Here is a 19,754-nt window from a genome sequence, read left to right as displayed (position 1 = left end):
GAACATGAAATAAAATGTATCTTGGACAAAAGAAGCTGCTGGATGATGAAATCCTCATAAACAGTTTAGTTACAGAAAAGTACAACAAATACAGCTTTCAGAACTTCAGCAGTATGTGCTGGTTAAAAAAAGATGTACACCCAACCCATGCTTATTATGTTCCTATTTTTCTTGGACCAAACAGGCTGGCCATCTCTGCAGGGGATGGCTTTGTATGCACAACACCAAACACAGCACAGTCAACCTGCAGAGCACCTAAGCCTTTCATCTATCAGCTACACCTGCTGCATCCATGTGTATGTCCTGTATGAGTGAGAAGATGTATTAGACAACAAAACATAAGGATGCTGCATTATGGGTATGCGTGATTATGTCCCTGTGTTTCTCTCAGAAATATTTAGTTTAAAAAGTGATAACTTCAACAAGTGTAACAATAAATCAGGATGCAAGGGGTTGAATCCCATACCAGCTGACATAGGGCAAGAGGGAGGACACACCCTAGAGAGGTGTGGAGAGGATTGGAACACAGGACCTTTTTGCTGTAAGGTTGCTGAGCTAACCACCACATCACTAGAAGAAGATGGATGGATACCAAAAAATGAAGTTGATTAAAGCCATTTTATCCAAATACTCTGGCCCCCAAAAAAGAAAAGAAATCAGTTGGGATATCAGGTTTTGTGTTTAGGTCACAGAAGAGGACAAAGACTTCCCAAATCACACTCACTCCATGGCTGGATGCTCAACTTGCACTGGAGACTCATCAGTCTGGATAACAACCCAAGGTCTGCTAGCAATCGAGCATCAAGGTCAAGTGAGTTTTAGCCATCCCAATAAATTCTGTTTTTCTGCATGAGCAAAACTGTTATCCAGCAATTCTTTACAGACCATCTGACCGAACCATTTTTTTTTCAGATCAACAACAACAACAACAACAACAACAAAAAAGGAAATAGTGTGCATGCATACTTATGCACACTATTCCACAAAATATTGCCATTTCATCTCCTTAATCTTTTTACCTCATCTACCTATCACTTCTTTTGCTTATTACCTTCAGCTCAGGACACTTGAGGACCAGAACTTTTCATAAAACTTTTAAAAGCCTTCATCAAGGGCCTAGGGGAGATAAGAGGCAAAGAAATAAGGGGGAAGCTGACATTAAAAAGGGTGCAAAGTGAAAGGTGAAGACAGTTCATGTTTAAGAAAGTAGTCAACCTACCATGAAATGAGCTGAACTACAAGAACCTAATTAGTCTAGATAAGCCCACAATAGCACACTGACACAAAGAGGCTCTAGTATGGATGACACACACACACACACACACACACACACACACACACACACACACACACACACACACACACACAAATGGATGAACATAACCACATAGATTCCTTACAGGGATTGTGTTATTAGTGCCATGCTGATGTATCTACTGTTGTGCGTGAGTGGGCTGTATGTCTCTGCTCTCAGTAAATACTGGGAGGCTAGCATCAGTCACTGCTGCTCCACTGGCAACCCACAGAGGTAACAATCTTCAGAATAGAACCCAGGTCATCCAGACACCCACGTCTGGCTGAACCTCGTTAAAAGACATTTGTCCAGACTCCCCAAGATGTTTAAAGAAGTTATATCAGTCAGATACAGCAGGAATGCTACAGCAAACTAGAAAACTCTGTAAAGTACACTGAACTGAACTTTGCACCATCCCCAGAGGCACAATTTTCTGTCTTCTTGTCTTAAAAGTGTAAGTAGGAATGGCTTATTTTCAGCTAGAAATGACTTTGTTTTTAAAGTTAAAATGAACAAAGTAGTATCTCGGTTATTTTTTTCTACAAACGGACAGGTAAAGCACAGCAGTGCATTTTTTTTCTTCTGTTTGATTTCAGTTGTGCTGTCTGAAGAGCTCTTCTCGTACGCCCTTTTTCCTCAGACATGTGCTTCTGTGGGAGTCCTCCAGCTAGTCTATGTTGAAAGACATGTCAAGTGACTTGTAGGTGTTTGCTGATTCTGCAGAACGACATTAAGGCCACAACAGTTTCAATATACTATTGATTTTTTTTTTTCCCTTTTTGGTCTTAAAAACATGTTTCAGCAGTTAACATGGTTACTTTCCCCTCTGTCATTTATACATAACATACTTGATGGGAGAGATCAATTTGCTTTTTTTTTTTTTTTTTAATAAATAAAACCAAATCTATTCCAAAATATCTTAAAATCAGGTCATAAATACTGCATGTTTTGTACATTGTCTAACACTGCCTCAGTTATAGGCTTCAGCTTTAACAGTGGTCAAATTTCAACTGACCTGAAGTAGTCCTTCAAACGTGATACAGTCAAACTACATTTTCCTTTGAGGACTGAATAATTGTAAACAATTGACAAATTTAATTTGAAATGAGTCTTTCACCATTCAGTGGTTCTTTATGGGGGAACTGCTGAATGTTTTTCCATTTTAGTAATCCTAGTAATCCAGTTTCTGTGATTTCTGTGGGGAAAGGTTAAACCAATAGGAGGTAGGACTCGAGGGACACCTTTAAAGGTGCAATTAAATATAACAAAATATCGTCGGTATGTGCAGTCTTGTTGTCGCATTTTAATGTTGTTGGTCTGTTTTATAGGCCCAGGCAAACATTTTTAAAAAAGTGAACAAAGGCATTGCTGGAAATCAGCTGACTAATTTATTAGGGATAGTATTCATTTCTTATCCTAAGCTATCCCCTTCCGGCTAAAGTTAGTTTCTGTCTCTATTTGCCAGGGTTTCTCTAAGGTGTATGTATATGAAAAGAAAATTTCAGACTTCTGTGTCTCTGGACCAGGTAACCAAGGTTATACCTGATCTGATTTTTTAGCTGGTCTGAGCAGCTTAATGTACCACTGCGCTACACAATCCACTCGCCCCATCTCACCAGTGAATCAATAATCACAAGGGCACTGATGATGAATGGAGTCAAGCTGAAAGTGCACAAATGCAATACGCAAGAAAGTGTGGTAACTGAGAGTTTTGATCATTTTTAACACCACAAGGATGCAAGACAGATGACAGCAACATTAATGTATAAACACACTTGTCGTAAGTCACTGGCTCCAATTAACAGTATTCAAAGTAAATGATCCCTGTGTGTTACAACATTAACTAGAGTGTTACTGCATTACATTATTCAACATTTAATTAAGTTGGTGTGATGAAAAAGAAGCTTAAACTTTAAAAACAATCACCACAAACAGGAGACCAGCATTAGCCTCAGCACGTGTAAGAGCCAGCCAACATATGAAATTAAACATGTAATCCAACCCACAAAATAAGATGCCTGCATAAATGCAATTCATGAATACAACCATGCCATTGAATGTCTTAATGGAAATTTATGTAAAGCTCCCAAGTGCACAAAGGATGTGTCAGAGACTCTGATAGCTGGTTGGGCTTCGTCAGTGATTAAAGACAAAAAGTTACCAACCAACTTGGTCAATGTTAAGGTTCTGCAATCGTTCCAGCAAACATGTTCTCCTGAAAACTTTAATATGCACAAAAAATAAAAAATAAAAAAAAAAACAGGCTACAAATATACATCACCCAGTTTGTCCCTTTTCAGCCACCAAACAGTCTTTTCTCTTTGGATAAACTCCAACAGAATGACTTACTGTTTTGGGGTTTCATGGGAAATGAAATTACAGAGAAAAGCAACAAGAACTTTTTTATCAAGCTTTACATATTCAGGGATAGAGCAGTCAAGACTATTTTTGTGATTTTCCATAAAAACTTTTTAAAAAGTAAGCCATTTTCTGATGGAGATCTTATCAAAGACTTTTTGGTGGACTCTGCCATGCTAATATGCCATGAGGAAGAAGAAAATGAACACAAGTGAATGTACTCTTCTTCAGAAGAACTGTACCAAGACAGATCGAGCAGACTGTTTTTTTTCCTTTTTATTCTTGGCTCTGAACAAAAGCTGTGATGTCCGCAACACAAGCCAGTTATTCATCTTTGTACGTGGGATAATGAAAGAGTTTGAGATTATGGAGGCGCTGACAGCAATGCACTCAGTGAAAGGGACTACGACAGGGAGTGATTTGTTCACGAAGGTAAGTGCTTTGATGGGCTTGGGCTGAAATGGGACACACTCGTGGGCGTTTTACCCGATGGTTGTCCAAATGTGACAGGGAAAAATGTTGGACTTTTGAATCAGATGCAAGGTGAAAAGACTGAAACGAACCCAGAAACTGGTATTTTTACACTGTATTATACTCCAGGTGATCTAAGTCAGTGCTAAAAATTAACCATGTTGTTAATGAATAGTTAACTTGGTCAAGGCAAGAGCGCTGAATCACACATAGTCTGTTCGCAGTTTCGGAGGAGCACGAGACTAAACGTTGTGACAGAGGCTACCACACAGCTGTCAGGTGGCTCAGCCTGGGCAAAGTGTTAAAAAGAATATGGGACTCAAAAGCATATATACTTAAGAGTTTTGTGAGAAGAAATGCAAGAACACTCTAGAGCCCTCAAATGCATTTGCTGTTGATGTGACTGCACTAATGAACTAAATACCAAACTGCAGGACAAAGGCCTATCTGCAGATGAAATGCAGTTTCTTTCAAGCCAGCCTGAGAGCAACATTCTTACTCGCATGCCAACAGTAAAGATGTTGGTTCTCTTTGGATCCACCATTCTACGAGAACAAATATCCACAGTTTAACAAATCCAGTTACAGATCCAATCTCAATGACAATCACCTCTCCACTGTATTTTGGATTTTCCACACAGACTTTGACCCAGACTCTTGTGCAGTTGTAGTCTGTTTTGGGTTTTAACATTTTTCTCTCTGAACAAGAAAAGGAGAACTGAAAAACTGAAGATGAAGCAATTGGACTACAAGCAAAATGCCAACAGTACTGATAAAAGTCTGAAATTTGCAAAAACTTAAATTATAAATTGTTGGCATTTTACTATGCCCACTGCATATATTCATGGCCTAATTATAAAATCTATTAAAAGTGGAATTTTATAAAGAGATAAAAATCAGTATTGAGCAGAACTGAGTTCATCATATTAATGGAGCTTTCCACAACACACCTTGTTCTCATTCAGGCCCTTATGAAAGTTAATGATCCACCAGTGACTTAAACTGTGATGACACTGTGGTTTGGCATGTGAACAGGGATCAATCATAATGCACTGACCCCAACAGTGCTTGAAAGAGCTAGGAAATTAAATAGTGGGAAAGAATAGAAATTATGCAACCTCACATTAAGTTGAATAACAACTAGCATAGGCAGTAATATGAATAACAGATATCACTGGTTTAGTTTTACATTGTGTATATACACATACTAAATCTAGACTGTGATTGAAACAGAAAAAAAAATGCAGAGAACTACATCAAACAAATTAGGAGAGAAAGATGATCATGCACACCAAAAAGTCAAGTGTTTTTTGAGAGCTCTCTGCTAGACCTTGTGGGCAAAAAAAAAAAACCCTCCTCTAGTGGAAATCAGTTTATTGCTACAGTGAATTTAAGATTATTATCAGTCTTCTTTGCTAACATAAGATTAATTTACAAGCTTTCACTCTAAAGTCAAACAACAGCCAGCTAAGTGAGCTAAACTAGTTTCGTTTTTCCTCCAGCAACATGTAATTTGTAGTAAGCGGCACTGCTCACCAACTGGCAGGTGTCCAGGCTTTTTTGTTCCATTAATAAATGCAGCTCTCTACCTAAGACAAACAGCCATGTGCTCAACAAACACACAAGTCAAAGACTTGAGTGGTTAGTGATTTATTACAAAAACATCTTGATTGTTGACGTATTCAGATACTCCTCTTTTGACAACACAAAAGCATATGATCCTGGAGTGAGTGCAGAAGTCATGTGGTTTCATTCTGCTACCTTACTCAGTTTGAGAGTGAATCTCTTGTGGCTGTCTCTACAGTACAGCTTCTGGTACTTTAGGCTTCCTTTAACCGTGACATCCCACAGATTACATAACTCTGCCACTGCTTGGCCCCCAGGCTTCAAGTATATGCTACTGTCGCCATGAGACTGTCAACAAGCACCATCCCCCACCCTTATACACACACACACACACACAGTACTTTTACAGTTACACACATCCTGAACACGTAAGCAACACAAGCTGCCCTCTGTTTAAAATGCCCTGGGAGCCATGAGCTGACTAGTTTCAAACTTGTGGTGTTATTGTGCAGCACATTCATAGGAAAACGCACATAAAATCTAGAACAATGCTGTGCTGGCTTAAAAGCCACATGACTTGTGGAAACAGAAGTAGTGAAGGCACTACTTCTGTTCCCACATGTGATACAAAACATCAGCCGAGTCAGGAGACCACTAATGCAGACAGTCAGAGTGTCTAGGGGAAGATAAATGGGTGCAATGGTGGTGATAGCAGAATTCTCAGACAGTGTATTCTCTGGATTTCTTTTGGTACAACATGCATTCCTACATACAAGAAAATGATGACAGCATGTGAAACGTTTCTTATGTCCACATAAATTTTGTGTAAACCAATGCAAAAACCTACCAAAAAATAATAAAAGAAGTGGGAATGCAACAGTTCACAGTCCTTTTACTCATACTCAACAACAGCATTCCTATCCATCCTTAGACCAAGGTTGGAGCCAATGACTGTAGAAAATCTCTATAAAAGTACAGTTAGGGGCAAAGGCAGTCGAATAAGGGCAGATTTTGTAAATATTTATCTCAGTACATCTCTGCAGTGCATTTCAAATCAAACCAGAGTGAAGTGTATACTTTCTGGTGTAATTCAAGAGGTTTTAACAAAATGACTGCATTGAGTGTTTTGTACTTGCAACCATTTTTATACGCAGCCCAATTTCAGTTCTGAATTAACAAACTACCAGCTTTACGTATAAGAACTGGTTTTAATATTGGGAGTAAAAGTCCTTCGCCACAGACATTGCCTTGAGATGCTCTGCCAGGTCTTTACTGCAACCATCTTCAGTTGGTCTCTGCATTCAGTTTTGTCTTCAGTAACTACAAGTCATGCTCCACTTGGCTGGAATAGGGAGTACGACTTGGCCATTTAATAACATCCCATTTCTTTGCCTCGAGAAACTCTTGGGTTGCTTTTGCAAAATGCCTGGATGGCCCATTTGGACTGAATTAATCCTGCTACTTCTATCAGTTTTCACATCATCAATAATGCTACTTCCACTGGCAGCCAGTCTTGACCATGTATGTGTGCCTCTGCCATGTTTGACAGATGATATGGTATGCTTTTCTTTTCCATAGATTTCTATTGCAATCACTGTGGCACAAATTAATCTTGGGTTTATATATCCAAAGTATTTTCTTCCCCCAGTCCTGGACACGTGCATGCAAAACCACCAAACTTTTGCAATAACAACAGGCAGACTGTCCACTAATAAATCACTTGGGGATTGAGAATCTGAGAATAATGCTAAGCTAATGAATAAAAAAAAAAAATCCAGTAATCAAATTTTGGAGGTATTTTTTGTTTAATTAACTATGTGCCCGTCATCTATGGATATGATGGTCAGTGAATTGACCAATTACTCAACTGCCCCGATTGCAACTGTTGTAAAATGTGTAGTAGTGGGCATTTTTTGGCTTAGATAAAGTAGTAGCAAAAAAATGATGGCAACAAATGAATGCAGAAAAAGATAATGAGGAGAGATATCCAGTCAAACTTAAAATTATTTAACAAGCAAAAAGGACAAACAACTGCAGCAATTCCAGCAACTCAAATGGAAGCCAACTAATGACACCAAGCATGTTTTTTCTTAGACAACAACACAGTATCGTAGGTGTGGAGTCATTAGAAAACATGTCAGCAAGAGGCTTTGATGCTTACACACGGGTGTTCACCACCTAAATCAAATGTCTCTACAAACGCGTGGACTCCCTCGGCCCATGGTGACATGCATTTCTTTTTTATTTTGCTCTTGTGAAACAAGTAGAGCAAACACAAGGAGTATCAAAGTCAGTGAGGATTAAGACATAGAAAATACAATATAGATAGATTAAAACACATGACGTTAGGTCAGGCAAAGGAACAACATAGATACCCAATTTTCAGATACAAAGTAATTTTGAATTTAACAAAAAGCTACAACATCGGATAATTACCACATTTTTCTGCCATGCAAAATAAGCAATTAGGACATCCAGTGATTTTAATATATTTCACAGTGGCCAAGCTCAAATGAGATACAAAGGTGAACGCTGCTGCAAGGGACGTGACGAGACTGGCATTACAAGAAGTGAATATCAAGCAATACTTATTTCCACATGAAAGGCGAAATGACTCATTATAAACCCTTTAGAAAAACAGTGTCCACTCTCTGACAATTTGTGGCTTGCGCTCGCTACAGTTGCCTTTCATGTACATGTATCTGAGGGTGTAAATAAAGAGGCTGACTGTTGAGTAACTTGCCTGCTGCAAGGCAACCTTGAATTTGAATCCAACATAGACAGAGCTTTACTGGCTTTGAGCTGCTTGGTTATACTTTAAATTCCTCATAATCATCCTTAAGTTAACTATAACCCTCAGTCATGTAATCTACTGCTGCCAGAGCAGCGTTCAAGACAGAAAATGAAAAATGTATCAGATTTTCACAAGCAGTTTTTCTGGCACGAGAATTAAGGAGGATCTAGATATTCTCCTCATGAACAATTTGCCTGGGTAATTCAATTAACAAGTAATACATCAGCTAATGTTCCAACAATAAGGGAGAAAAACCCCAAACTGAAACAACTGAAACCTGAATTTCTGGTGAAGCAATTAATCAATTTCATCTTAAATCTAATCTATTTAAAAAGATTGACATGAAGCCCTGCAGCAAATTGATTTAGTGTGTCATTCTGTTGGCAGGGGAAAACGTAAACATGCTCATCAGTGTGAACATTAGTGGAAGAATTATGGGAGACATGCGGAAATGTGACTGTGGGTTGCAAAGGCGCAACTGGTGCGCTCTCGCAAATAGAAAGGCAAAAAGCATAAACTGCATTTAAACATAAGCAAACAAAAGGAGGTTTTTAATTTGTCCTGACCTGAGACGCAGATGAATGTCATGTAATCTCCTTGACCACCGGTGGCCAGGAAGGGGATCTTTTTCTTTGTCCTCCGCTTCACCTGTACAGCAGCAAGCATCTTCTCATCGTGAGGTATGAACACCTCCTTGTTGATTACAGATTTGGCACTCATCTCTGATTTAGGCAGACGTAAACAGCTGGTCACCAGTTAAAGTGGAGCAATCCAGGCTTCACTGAAGAAGAGAAGAGAGTGAAGAAAACCAGCTAATTAAATTAAGTAGGACCAACTAGACTGTGCTTAGAAAAAGCAAAGATCTCACATATCCTGAAACACACTTTTTTCATTTAGCAAGTACATTAAGGGCATTTCCCATTCTTCTTTTCTAATAAATAACACGGATCCTAATTTGAAGTGTGAATCTACTGAAACAAGGTGCATTGTGTAATGGCAGTGAGAGGGCAATATACAGCACAAGTCAAATGTACACACGAAAGGAACCCAGGCAGTTTTTTTTCCTAAAATTTGAAAGTATAAAATAACTGCTAAACATTTTAGTTTTACATTACCTCAAGTAACTTTTTATAAGCGCTCTTTAAATATTGGAACTCTTATCTTTTGTGCTATACACAAAATTCTAATGGTTTCGGAAGAAGAGGAGACACTTCCTTGTACCATGGTAGCACAAAGCTGAGGTACTTAATTGCAGATTTGTTTAGATCTTTTGTCCATGCACAAACCTAGTCTTGGACCAGTTAATCTTGTTTTCCAGCAGAGAAAAATCCACACAAGACTACCTGAATTTGCTCACAGTGCACAGCTCATTAGGTTATTTCCAAAATCCTCTATAGCTGCATTTCCCTTGCAGTCAGTCTTAGCATTGCATATCTCTAAATGTTTTGGCAATATTCTCCTTGGAAGTATTGCCACTCACAAAGATGAAATGACTTCAGCTGAAGCTGTTAAGAGTACTGCTAGTCTCACAGATACAGAACAGCAATCATATTTCCATTACAACAAGCCAACTTCTACTAGTCAATCTCTTTCTGGAGGACGGCGTAAACACAACATTACGTGTAATGGTGTCAAAGAAGGGTGTGCTTAGTTGCCCTAACCGTGAGTGAGCACAAGAAACAGTCATAAAGAAGTAGGTTAATTAGGCCCAAACCCCCTCATGAGGACTGAAACGTAATCATTTTCTCAGCCACACACATTCATTTCAGACACAGACCACTTACAACCGCATACATCACAGGCCAGCACAGGCCACCCTGCTGCTTATGAACTAATCTGTCAGCCTCAAGTAGCGCTTGAATTACTCTACAGCGAGGCAAAGACTGCAAAACACCATTTTCATCAAACTGACTTGCTTATAAAAACAACTGCCCACAAAGTAAAGTCTTTTGTAACAATGCAACAAGCTTTGAAATTAGTGCTCAGCAGCTTAGTGGAAGTACAGTTTGGTGTTTTGACTGATTAGCACAAAAGCAAACCTGCAGAAGGACGAACTTTACCAAGCACCCTCAGTGTTCTCTGGTCTAAGCGTTAAAGCAGGATTACATCATACCAAAAGAAATACTTCAAAACAAGTGGAACTTAAAAGCCTTAGACACAACAGCATTGTTACAATATAAGATAATCTAATAAATAGTCATGGAGGAAGGAGCCCATCATCACACTCCAAGTGATTTCTAATATATCCTTTTATGTTGGTTTCATTTGAATTACATCACACACAGAAGATCTATAAAATGAGATGAATCATCTCCCTGTCACAGGCACCTCACCCATAAAAATGCAACACGTTCAGCATAGATATAATGTATTCCAAGGTCACCATATTCTCCTCCCACAAAAATCTGAAGATGGTAATATGGCCTTGACTTTTTTTCTTTGAAAAAATTAAAACTACAAATTAAAATTAAAATGACAACGTCAATCACCATGTGCTGACAATGTTTTTTATTTTAGGTAAACATACTACTTTCATCACAGAAGATTAGAAAGCTTAAGTAACAATCGAGCAGTAGTAGTGATTCTACATTTCCAACTTAATCTTTCACAGCCAGCACTTATTAAACATTCTCTCTTTCTATCCATCTTCTTGTGTGCTCTTTCAGCAATGCAAATCTTAAAAGTAAACTAAAACTTCAGCCAGGAGAGTAATTAAAGAGGCTAATAAATATGTCTCTCTTTGGAACTGGAGATGTCCAACAACCGCAGACTTTGGCTAAGAGACAGCACAGTTTCCCATCAAAATATGCACAGGACTATTTTGCATTCAACATAAGACAGCTCCTTCAATTTAGACCTTTCATGCACAGTATACTGCCATTCTGAGCTCCGGCACCGACTGAAAAACTTGCAGCCTTATTTATAAAGAATTAGCTAGAGCTTAGTCTTCAGATTATTCCTGACAATGTGCAGACCTTTGATTCATTAAGGAGCGCTAACTATTACTTTACATACCTGTTAACTCTAAATCTCATATCACATAAAATGCACATATTTAATAAAATTTCTGATTTGCAAATTCTCCTAATAAAGGATTTATGATCCTGTCCATTTGCATAGGTCTTGGCTGGGTAAAGGATTATGGGTATGCAATAAGGGAGACGCGTTTGTGTGCACCCAATCAATTCCAACTGGGAGTATTTCAACAGCTGTGATGCTGTGTGTAGGTAGAACACTGACTGGTTGAAAAGACATCTTTTAAAGAAAACAGAGCAAGACAAATTGAACAAGAGGGGGAAAAAGGAAAAGAAAAACAACAACAACAGTAGTAACACACATTAACAGTTGTTCCTCATGGATTTGACACTGTCCCCAGTGACTGTTTACTGTTATATATGCAGACAGCACATCCATAGCCTGTTTGTTCATTCATTATGTCCCCATTTGAAATTCGGAAAGTCTTTGATCTGCCAATTAATTCATAAAATCATTAACTGATAATTCTTACTATACTGCTAATACAGCTTTTAGAGCAATAAAATCAGAACCAGACCAGAGCTGTTTTATGGCCTCTGCATTTTTGCATGTTGCATGTTCATCTCTCAAAGTCAGGAGTGACCACATTTTGATGAAAGGATGAAATGCTAAGTTATCATTCAAGATAGCATTAGCAACCTTGGTTATATCTATGGCACAGACGAGATACCAAAACAAGTTAGTGCAAGTTACCACACAGAAAGTAATGTTTGCCAGATAACTGCAATATGACTCCAACATCCTTTTAGACTGACCTGCTTTGAGAACCAGCCTCGAGGCCATTAGCAGGAATTCCAGAGTAGTTGCCACGGTTTAGCCTCCCCCCCCCCCCCCCTTTTGAATGCACTGACCCAACCTTCACAAAATTAATTTCATTAACTGACAGAAGCCCCAATGTGCACAAACTGTACAGCTCTCCAGAGTTATGCATCAAATCCTCCCAATATAACAAGCTTTTTCAATATATTGATGCGGTATTTCTATTTTTAGCATGTGCATGTTTAGCTAACAATACTGGGGGTATATCACAGCTTTTCTTTAAATTCCACATGCACCACTCTAAATTAGTTCAACCTTTTCAGTTGCTCACAATTATTTTATTTTCTTGTTGTTTAACTAGATAGCACACTGCAAAGCAAATACAGAAAATATGCATCAACTGTTTGGTCTCGTTGCTACCTAGTAGCAAATCAGTGCGGTGGACTTTTTTCTCTTTTTTTAGTGCAGTGGACTTGTTCACTTTCAAAGCCCTATTCCACAGCACCTCTCCCTCTTCTACACTATCTTCTAGCTATAAAGGAAGGCTGCCCACATCACCCCTCAAGCTGTCACAGCACATAGCCCCCCTCAGGTGGTCCGCTGAAGCATGACGGGAAGGGGGGGATAAGTAGATGGGGGATGCAAGGAAGAGAATAAGGAACAGAAATAGGAGAAGGAAGCAAACATGAGCCTCAAGGCAGCGAAATGTAGCCAGCTCCAGTGCACAGCTTATGGTCTGACTTTGAGCAGTCTTATGCAATTCTGAGCTGTGCGAGCAGTCACAGCCAAGGAGCTGTTGTAGCAGTGAAAATGACGGACATATACTTTACGGCTGCTTATCACCCCATTTTCAAGCAAAACCTTTCAAAAACACTTCATTAACTGTGGTTGTGTATTGCCAAGCAGTAAAAGGACCAGCCCTGTTCCTGCTCATTCCCTTGCTCCCCTCTTGTGTTAATGTGAAATGTGTTCAGTCAATGCTCAGTGCTCTCCTGGGACCTCATTGGAGTGCGGTCTTTGGAGAGCTAGCCTGCACATCTTCTTCTTTAAGCATCAACACGGTCCTCCCGCTTTCCAGTCTGTGCTCACAAGCACACAGGAACCGCAACTTCTTTCCACCGCAACAGAAACAGCAGGAGCTGAGAAAATGGGCCCAAAAGACAGGTGGATGATACAGGCTTTGTCAAGCTAAACTAAAGGTGTGTCTTTAGTTTCCTTTAGAGAGGCATAAAAGCTCAAAGCCAGATCAGCAGGTGGCACAGGCTAAAAAAAGATTATTAATTAAAAAAAAAAATACATCAACCAAGTCCATCTGACATCCATCTATTACTAAATATATTTACTCTGCTGTATGTGTAATTAAAAAGTTTAGTAAATTATCTATCACTGATATAAAGCAGTATAGTCTGGATGTATATCCAACTCTTAAGACTTTTCTTTTTAGACTGACAGCTTTAATAATCTAAGCATATAGTCTGGTGCCGTATTTGGGAATCTAGGTTAATTAACGTTGGGGAATTTACTCAGCTTTATGGAAAGTTGTAAGAATAATCCACAACTAATATCCAGAAAAAGATTCCAAACATTTTTACACAGTGTACAGTTTGTTAAACAGGTCCCTTGTGCCATATTTGAGAATTAAACATACAGGTGCACTGCAGTGGCGTGCCAACAATCTTTTTTCTTTTTTTTTATTCCTGATAAGCCAACAATACGAAAAGCAGTGCAGACTGAACCTCAGCTGAACTGATATGAAATAAGTACAGCTGGGAATATCGCATATAATGATCTGACGCGATAACTAACTAATAAGTCCTCCTTCAAAAGAAGTACATATCTACTCCTCCCACTCACATTTGACTGGCTTTGGAAATGTTCAGAAACAAAATAGTTTCTTTCATTCCACACTCCACTGTGGGAGATATCTCAAAGATATAAAAACATGCTACCTCATCTGCAGTCTTTCATGCACATCTTTCACATCGACTCGCGGCTCTTTTCAGGGCCTCGATTTAACAGGAAAAAAAGAAACCTTCCATAGCGCACCTACGTTCACAGATTAGATCTTTAGAGAGTGATGTCATTCACCCGTGTCACTGACTGAGCGATATCCAACACTGCCACGCGAACAGATGGTGAATGTTACTTCTCATAAAATAACTGAGAGATTACGACATCGATCCTGCTGTTTTTGAGGTGTTACTGCCAGCCTGCGTTGTATTAATGCAGCACTACACCACAAATACAAAAAATAAAATCAGTTTCGCATACACAATATATCAAAAACATGTACAGTCATTTGAAAGCGAAAGATTTTTCTCAGAACTCCATCCAGTCCAGTAAAAAAAACAAAAAAAAAAAAAACAAGTAGACCCCATGATTCAGTACCTTGTAGAACAACTTCAAGTAACTTAAAGCAATTATTTTCTATTTGACTTTCATCCATCTTCTCTTCATCCAAAGGGATATTAGCCTAATCTTCTTTACAAATGCTAATATATTCTTCTTAGAGAGACGAGACTTTCGCCTGGCAACGCTTCATAACACGCCATACTTGTTTAGTCCTTTCCTAATTGTACAATCATGAACTTTAACATTTAACATGCTAGCTGAGGCCTGTAGAGGTTTTTTTGCGTTTTTTTGCAAATTCTATGTCCTTGGAGTGAATTTGTTGGGATCGGAACATCATGGTATTGTGTTATTATGACCCACCTCAATGTTCCAGTGCCTAAACTTCTGTTTGATTATTAGCACCTAGCCGTTACCTAGACAAGCAAATGAAAGAGGGTCAGTGATCCTAGAATGGACTCATTTTATAGCTTGGAGAATCCAATAGTTTGCTCTCTATAGTAGTGCCACTTTGAAAATAGATTTTAAAATATCAAATCTTTTTTTTTCTCTCTTCAAAAAGTTTCATTTAAAGCCAAATAAAAACCAAGTCCAATAGCAATGGGGTTTGTTTCAGTGGTGCAAGATAAGACACTTTAGATATAATCTATTTAGTCAAATGTACTTTACATGGAAAAACAATAGTACTGTTGAGAAGGAATCAAAAGTATGACACAAAACAATATCGCCAGGCTTTGAAAGCTTTGTCAGACTTTCCCAGTAGAAATAAAAGCCACTCCTGCAAATCTGCATCCAGCACATTGGGCTCTGAACTGCCATATCTTCTCTTCTGAGGCATCACTTTTTTGTTTGTTTTGTTTTTGACGCAGCAAAATTTCCAAATTCATTATAACCAAATCCAAATGAAGAGCTGTCACATGTAAGACTTGAGGAATGCAAACCTAAACAACCGTTTACTGCGTGGGTAACAATGCCAGCAAGGCAAGAAATTATATTACACACATTCTAGATTTTTATAGTTGAGAAGCTCATGCTCAGCAGAGGGATCGCACCGATTTTGAGAAAATAAACAGAGACATCCGTGTCTGCATACATAATCTAAGAGAAGCTCAAAGTGTAGGCTCTTACTCAGGTAAGGAACATCTTTTGCATAAGGATCTTTTTTTAAATTCTGTTGTTAATTCAATGAGTTGTAAACTTTTTCTCTTCACAATACACATGGCGCGCATATGTGTATATAGCAATGTACACGAGAACGAATAGTGCACATGCCATTTAATGGCCATTTTGTGTTAAAAGGGAGCACCATAGATCAACCAGACTGAATAGGATGTTATTTTCTCCCCTTAAAACAGAAAGATATGGAAGGTCCCATCCATTTTCCTGTGCAAGTCAGCTGTTAGTGAAGGTTATATATTGCCAGGGCAGCATGGGCTAACCATGAATCAATGAATGACATGCCAGGCCCCCAAATGAGCTCATTCTTTAGAGCCCAGTGCCCTCTAGCAATAAAACATTTGAGAAGGGGGCTGGGAAAACAGAAGAAAAGCAGATAGAGAGCACTTAATGAGAGATGTCTCAAACACTGCAGAGATCACGAGCATAATGACTGTTAGAGGACCAATGGCATGACACATTGCATAACAGTACAGACGTAAATATACATCAAGGTAAAAAGACAAAAATGCCACTCCATACAGCCAAAATACTGAATAAGAGCAACAATCCCTCAATGCAAAATTCGGATTTTTTATTTATTTATTTTTTTAAACGCAGCGCCTGCCCTTCAACATCATCTTGCAAAAGCCAAAGTTAGATATAATGGCTGTGCTGTGATTTTTGTCTGCGTTTACAAGTAAAATGATGACTGAGAGAAACAGATGCAACTTGATGGGTTTTTTTCCTCTCATAAGCTGCACAGCTGTCTGTCACTAGCTGAAACCTTGTTGTTCGGTGTCACTCGCTGAACAGAGCAGATGGTGAAAAAACTGCGCCAGCAGCGGGAGAACAAGAGCGTTCGCGAAGGAGTACCGCCTGAAGTTTTTTTGGGCGGGGGTGTTTTGTTTTGAGTACTTTTTTTTTTTTGCAGGATGCTGAAAAAACAAAAAAAATCTAGTGACAAAGTCACTAAGGTGGCAACAATGAGTTGAAGTGAACTGTGATGGGGCGAGAGAGATGTTAGGCAAATTCTACATCCACAAACGTTGATTCTGTTCATCTGGACGTAGCATTTTCAGTGGGAGAAACATTTCGTCACTCACCCAAGTGAGTTCTTCAGTCTCAGCTGACTGCAGGTTTCCCCAGTCTTATAAACAGTACCACTTAAACTAGCACCACTGAAGGAACAATGGGCTGTGAGGTCAGTTCCTTGAAACGTTTCTCCCACTGAAAACGCTACATCCAGATGAACTGAATCAAATTTTGTGGATTTACCTACCTGGATGATTGAGCATGCATCAAGACGAAATTCTACATATTTCTGAATTTAAAGAAACTAAAAATCTGAATGCGAGCCAAAAAACATCAGGTTCTCTTCTGAAAATAATTGAGTTGGTTGCCATGACAAAGAATATCACGTAATGTGTTGGAATTAACTCACTCTAGCTAACATTTCTTTAAGTATTATTTTTCATATTAATACAGCGCTAGTTCTAGATGTCATCTAGTGCAGATAAGGCTCACTGTTGTTTAGTCATTCAAGATTTGCAGAAGTAGGATGTGGCAGCTGGTCAGTAGGATTGTCACGCCCTTCCTCTGCTGTCTGCTAACTGGACTGGGGAAAAGTGACAGGGACGACAGCCAGTATGTTACCCAAATTTTAGCAGGTTAACAATTGGCAATTGGGGGGGGGGGCACTTAAAAGACGCACCCCTATATCTTTCGTGTGTCTTCCTTTCATTGCCTTTCCATTAAGTATATTAAAACACAGCATAGAGCAGAGCAATTCAGGGAAAGCTTTAGACTCCAGACCTCAATGTCATTTTATCAGAAACCCTGGCAGCAGAGTTTATTTGTTCACTATATGAGATGCACCGCAGAAACAAGGATCTTTATCTTTTTATGTCTGCCTTCGAGGATATTTGCCGTCTAGCAGAAGAAGAAGCCAAGGTAGTGGACACACAGGGAGGGAGCCGGCTCAACAGTTTACATCATGACTGTAATTGGACACTGAATTATGGGGAAAGGTATAAGCTTATCTTTTATGGCATGCCAGAGCAAATTAAACCCTGAACTCGTGCAGCAAGAAGCAATATTTTAATGTAAGTGGGTTAGTTAATGCCACCAGGAGCATAGGGGCAGTATAAGGAGCCTCACAGCTAATCCCAACTAAACATTCTTCAAGGTCTGCAGCATGTCCTGGAGATACAAAAGTGGGAATTGCTCTGGGATTTGGTATAGTAGTATTTAAATACAAGCATGTGTTGGACTTTGTAAAGAGCCACCCCTGAGATTTTTTTAGGATATATTTAAAGCCAAAGCATATGTCTTTTTTCCCTTTAAAAAGGCCATTTGGTTGATACACATTTTAACTAAAAACACTATTTCATCATTCCCTTTTTAAAAGCTCCGAGGTGGCCCCTGAGGCTCTAAACAGTTTCCATACACATTTGGACTGGTTTGTTTTAGCACAAAGATGCCAAAAACCTGGTTTTGGATATTGCACAAATTATCCAAATATTAACACTGAACGCTTTAGATTTAAGAGGTGAACATATTTAGCCTTCAAACATCTTGCTCTGTCCGGTTCACTGGAAGGAATTCAAACTATAACCCTTTGCAGCTTTAACATGTGTGCATTAGCATGTGGATAATATCTGGAGGCTTTTATACTCTAACTTGCCACTGTGACATGAAGACGAGCAAACAAACAGATGACAGAGAAGCACACCCTGCAATCATAATACTGGTGCTGGACAACTCCCCACATTCACGTTGGGCTCAAAGGAATTTCACTGGAATATTTGTATATGCTGGGCTGGCGCTCAAATATTAAACGTTTGGCAGAAACTATGTGAGCTATTTAATTTTAATTTACAAGACAGGCATCAAACGTACACTTTAAAGCACAAAAACAGGGACGTGAACGCGGATACAAAAAAATATATATTTTCTAACAGCAAAACAATTCAAACAATAACAATGTTTGACAAAGAAATCCGTTCAGAAAGCCCGAGAGAATGATACATAATAATAATTTAAAAAATACACAAGTTGTTTTTTTAAGTAAGTCACACCGTCGCGTGCGCTAGTTAATGATTAACAAGCGCGCGCGCACGCTTATATTGATTGTACCGCAAAGTGGCTGAAAGGTTGTTGGCGCAGTCTTCCAGTCGTTCATCAATAACAAGAAACTCCCCCCGTACGCCTGTGTAAAATATCTGCCCAACTTTTGATTGTTTGCGGGAAGTAAGCGGGACGCAGAGACTACTCACCGATGCGTCTGAGCGAGCAGTTTCCACGTGCAGTCAACAAATCCTTGGGTTAAATGTCTCCAGCTGTCACACTTCACCTACTTTTAAACAGCTTCTTCCCTATTGTTAGCCTTCCTCTCAAAATAAAAGAGAGCATTTCGAGGTTAACATCGCGTCGACTTCACTTCTGCGATAGTTGCTGGTTTCTGAGCCGCGAGAGGAGTTTTTTTTCCCCCTGCTGTCGGTTTTGGAGAGCCAGTCTGTCTGACCGTGGCTCTCTCTTTCTCTCTGTGTGTGAGTGTGTATGGATGGGAGACCAGTAGCAGGTTCCCAGACACACAAACCAAACCCACCCGCCCGCCAATCACGTACAGTATCACACCACCACGTCGTGAGCTCCTCGAGTCTGTACGCTTCGCGAGACGGAGAAAATTCCCAGGCTGAATGGAGGCGGTGGCTGGATGTTTATTGCCTCTTGAAAAGTCATAATATGTATAATATTCAAACACAAAAGTGAAAGCAAAAGGATACTTCATAGAAATGTGTCAAACTATGATCATTCGGTACAACAAGCACTTACCAGGATTAACCTTGACCCTAACACATACCAAGCACCAACAGATTTGACATTTTTACATTTATAATACATAAGAATCGACTTAATTCTAAGGTGAGATTAAACTAAAATTAAGTTACAATCAAGTTAATCTGTAGTT

General features: G+C 39.2%; 1 protein-coding gene across 1 annotated transcript in view; it reads right to left on the bottom strand.

Annotated features, from left to right (window-relative positions):
- The window catches only part of stxbp6 (syntaxin binding protein 6 (amisyn)), a 65,555-nt gene extending 46,095 nt beyond the window's left edge, over nucleotides 1-19,460 (bottom strand). Inside the window, exons 1-2 of the mRNA XM_005724087.1 lie at nucleotides 19,060-19,460; nucleotides 9,049-9,263 (exon numbers count right to left, since the gene is read on the bottom strand). Of these exons, the coding sequence (XP_005724144.1) occupies nucleotides 9,049-9,202 (154 nt within the window). The 5' untranslated portion in view covers nucleotides 9,203-9,263; nucleotides 19,060-19,460. The remainder of the gene's footprint in view (nucleotides 1-9,048; nucleotides 9,264-19,059) is intronic.
- Nucleotides 19,461-19,754: the final 294 nt, after the last annotated feature.

The sequence above is a fragment of the Pundamilia nyererei genome, unplaced genomic scaffold (assembly GCF_000239375.1).
Source record: "Pundamilia nyererei isolate P.nyererei 1_Seehausen unplaced genomic scaffold, PunNye1.0 scaffold00010, whole genome shotgun sequence".
Lineage (NCBI taxonomy): Eukaryota > Metazoa > Chordata > Actinopteri > Cichliformes > Cichlidae > Pundamilia > Pundamilia nyererei.
The sequence above is the reverse complement of the archived record's forward strand: the minus strand, read 5'-3'. Positions and strand labels throughout refer to the sequence as shown.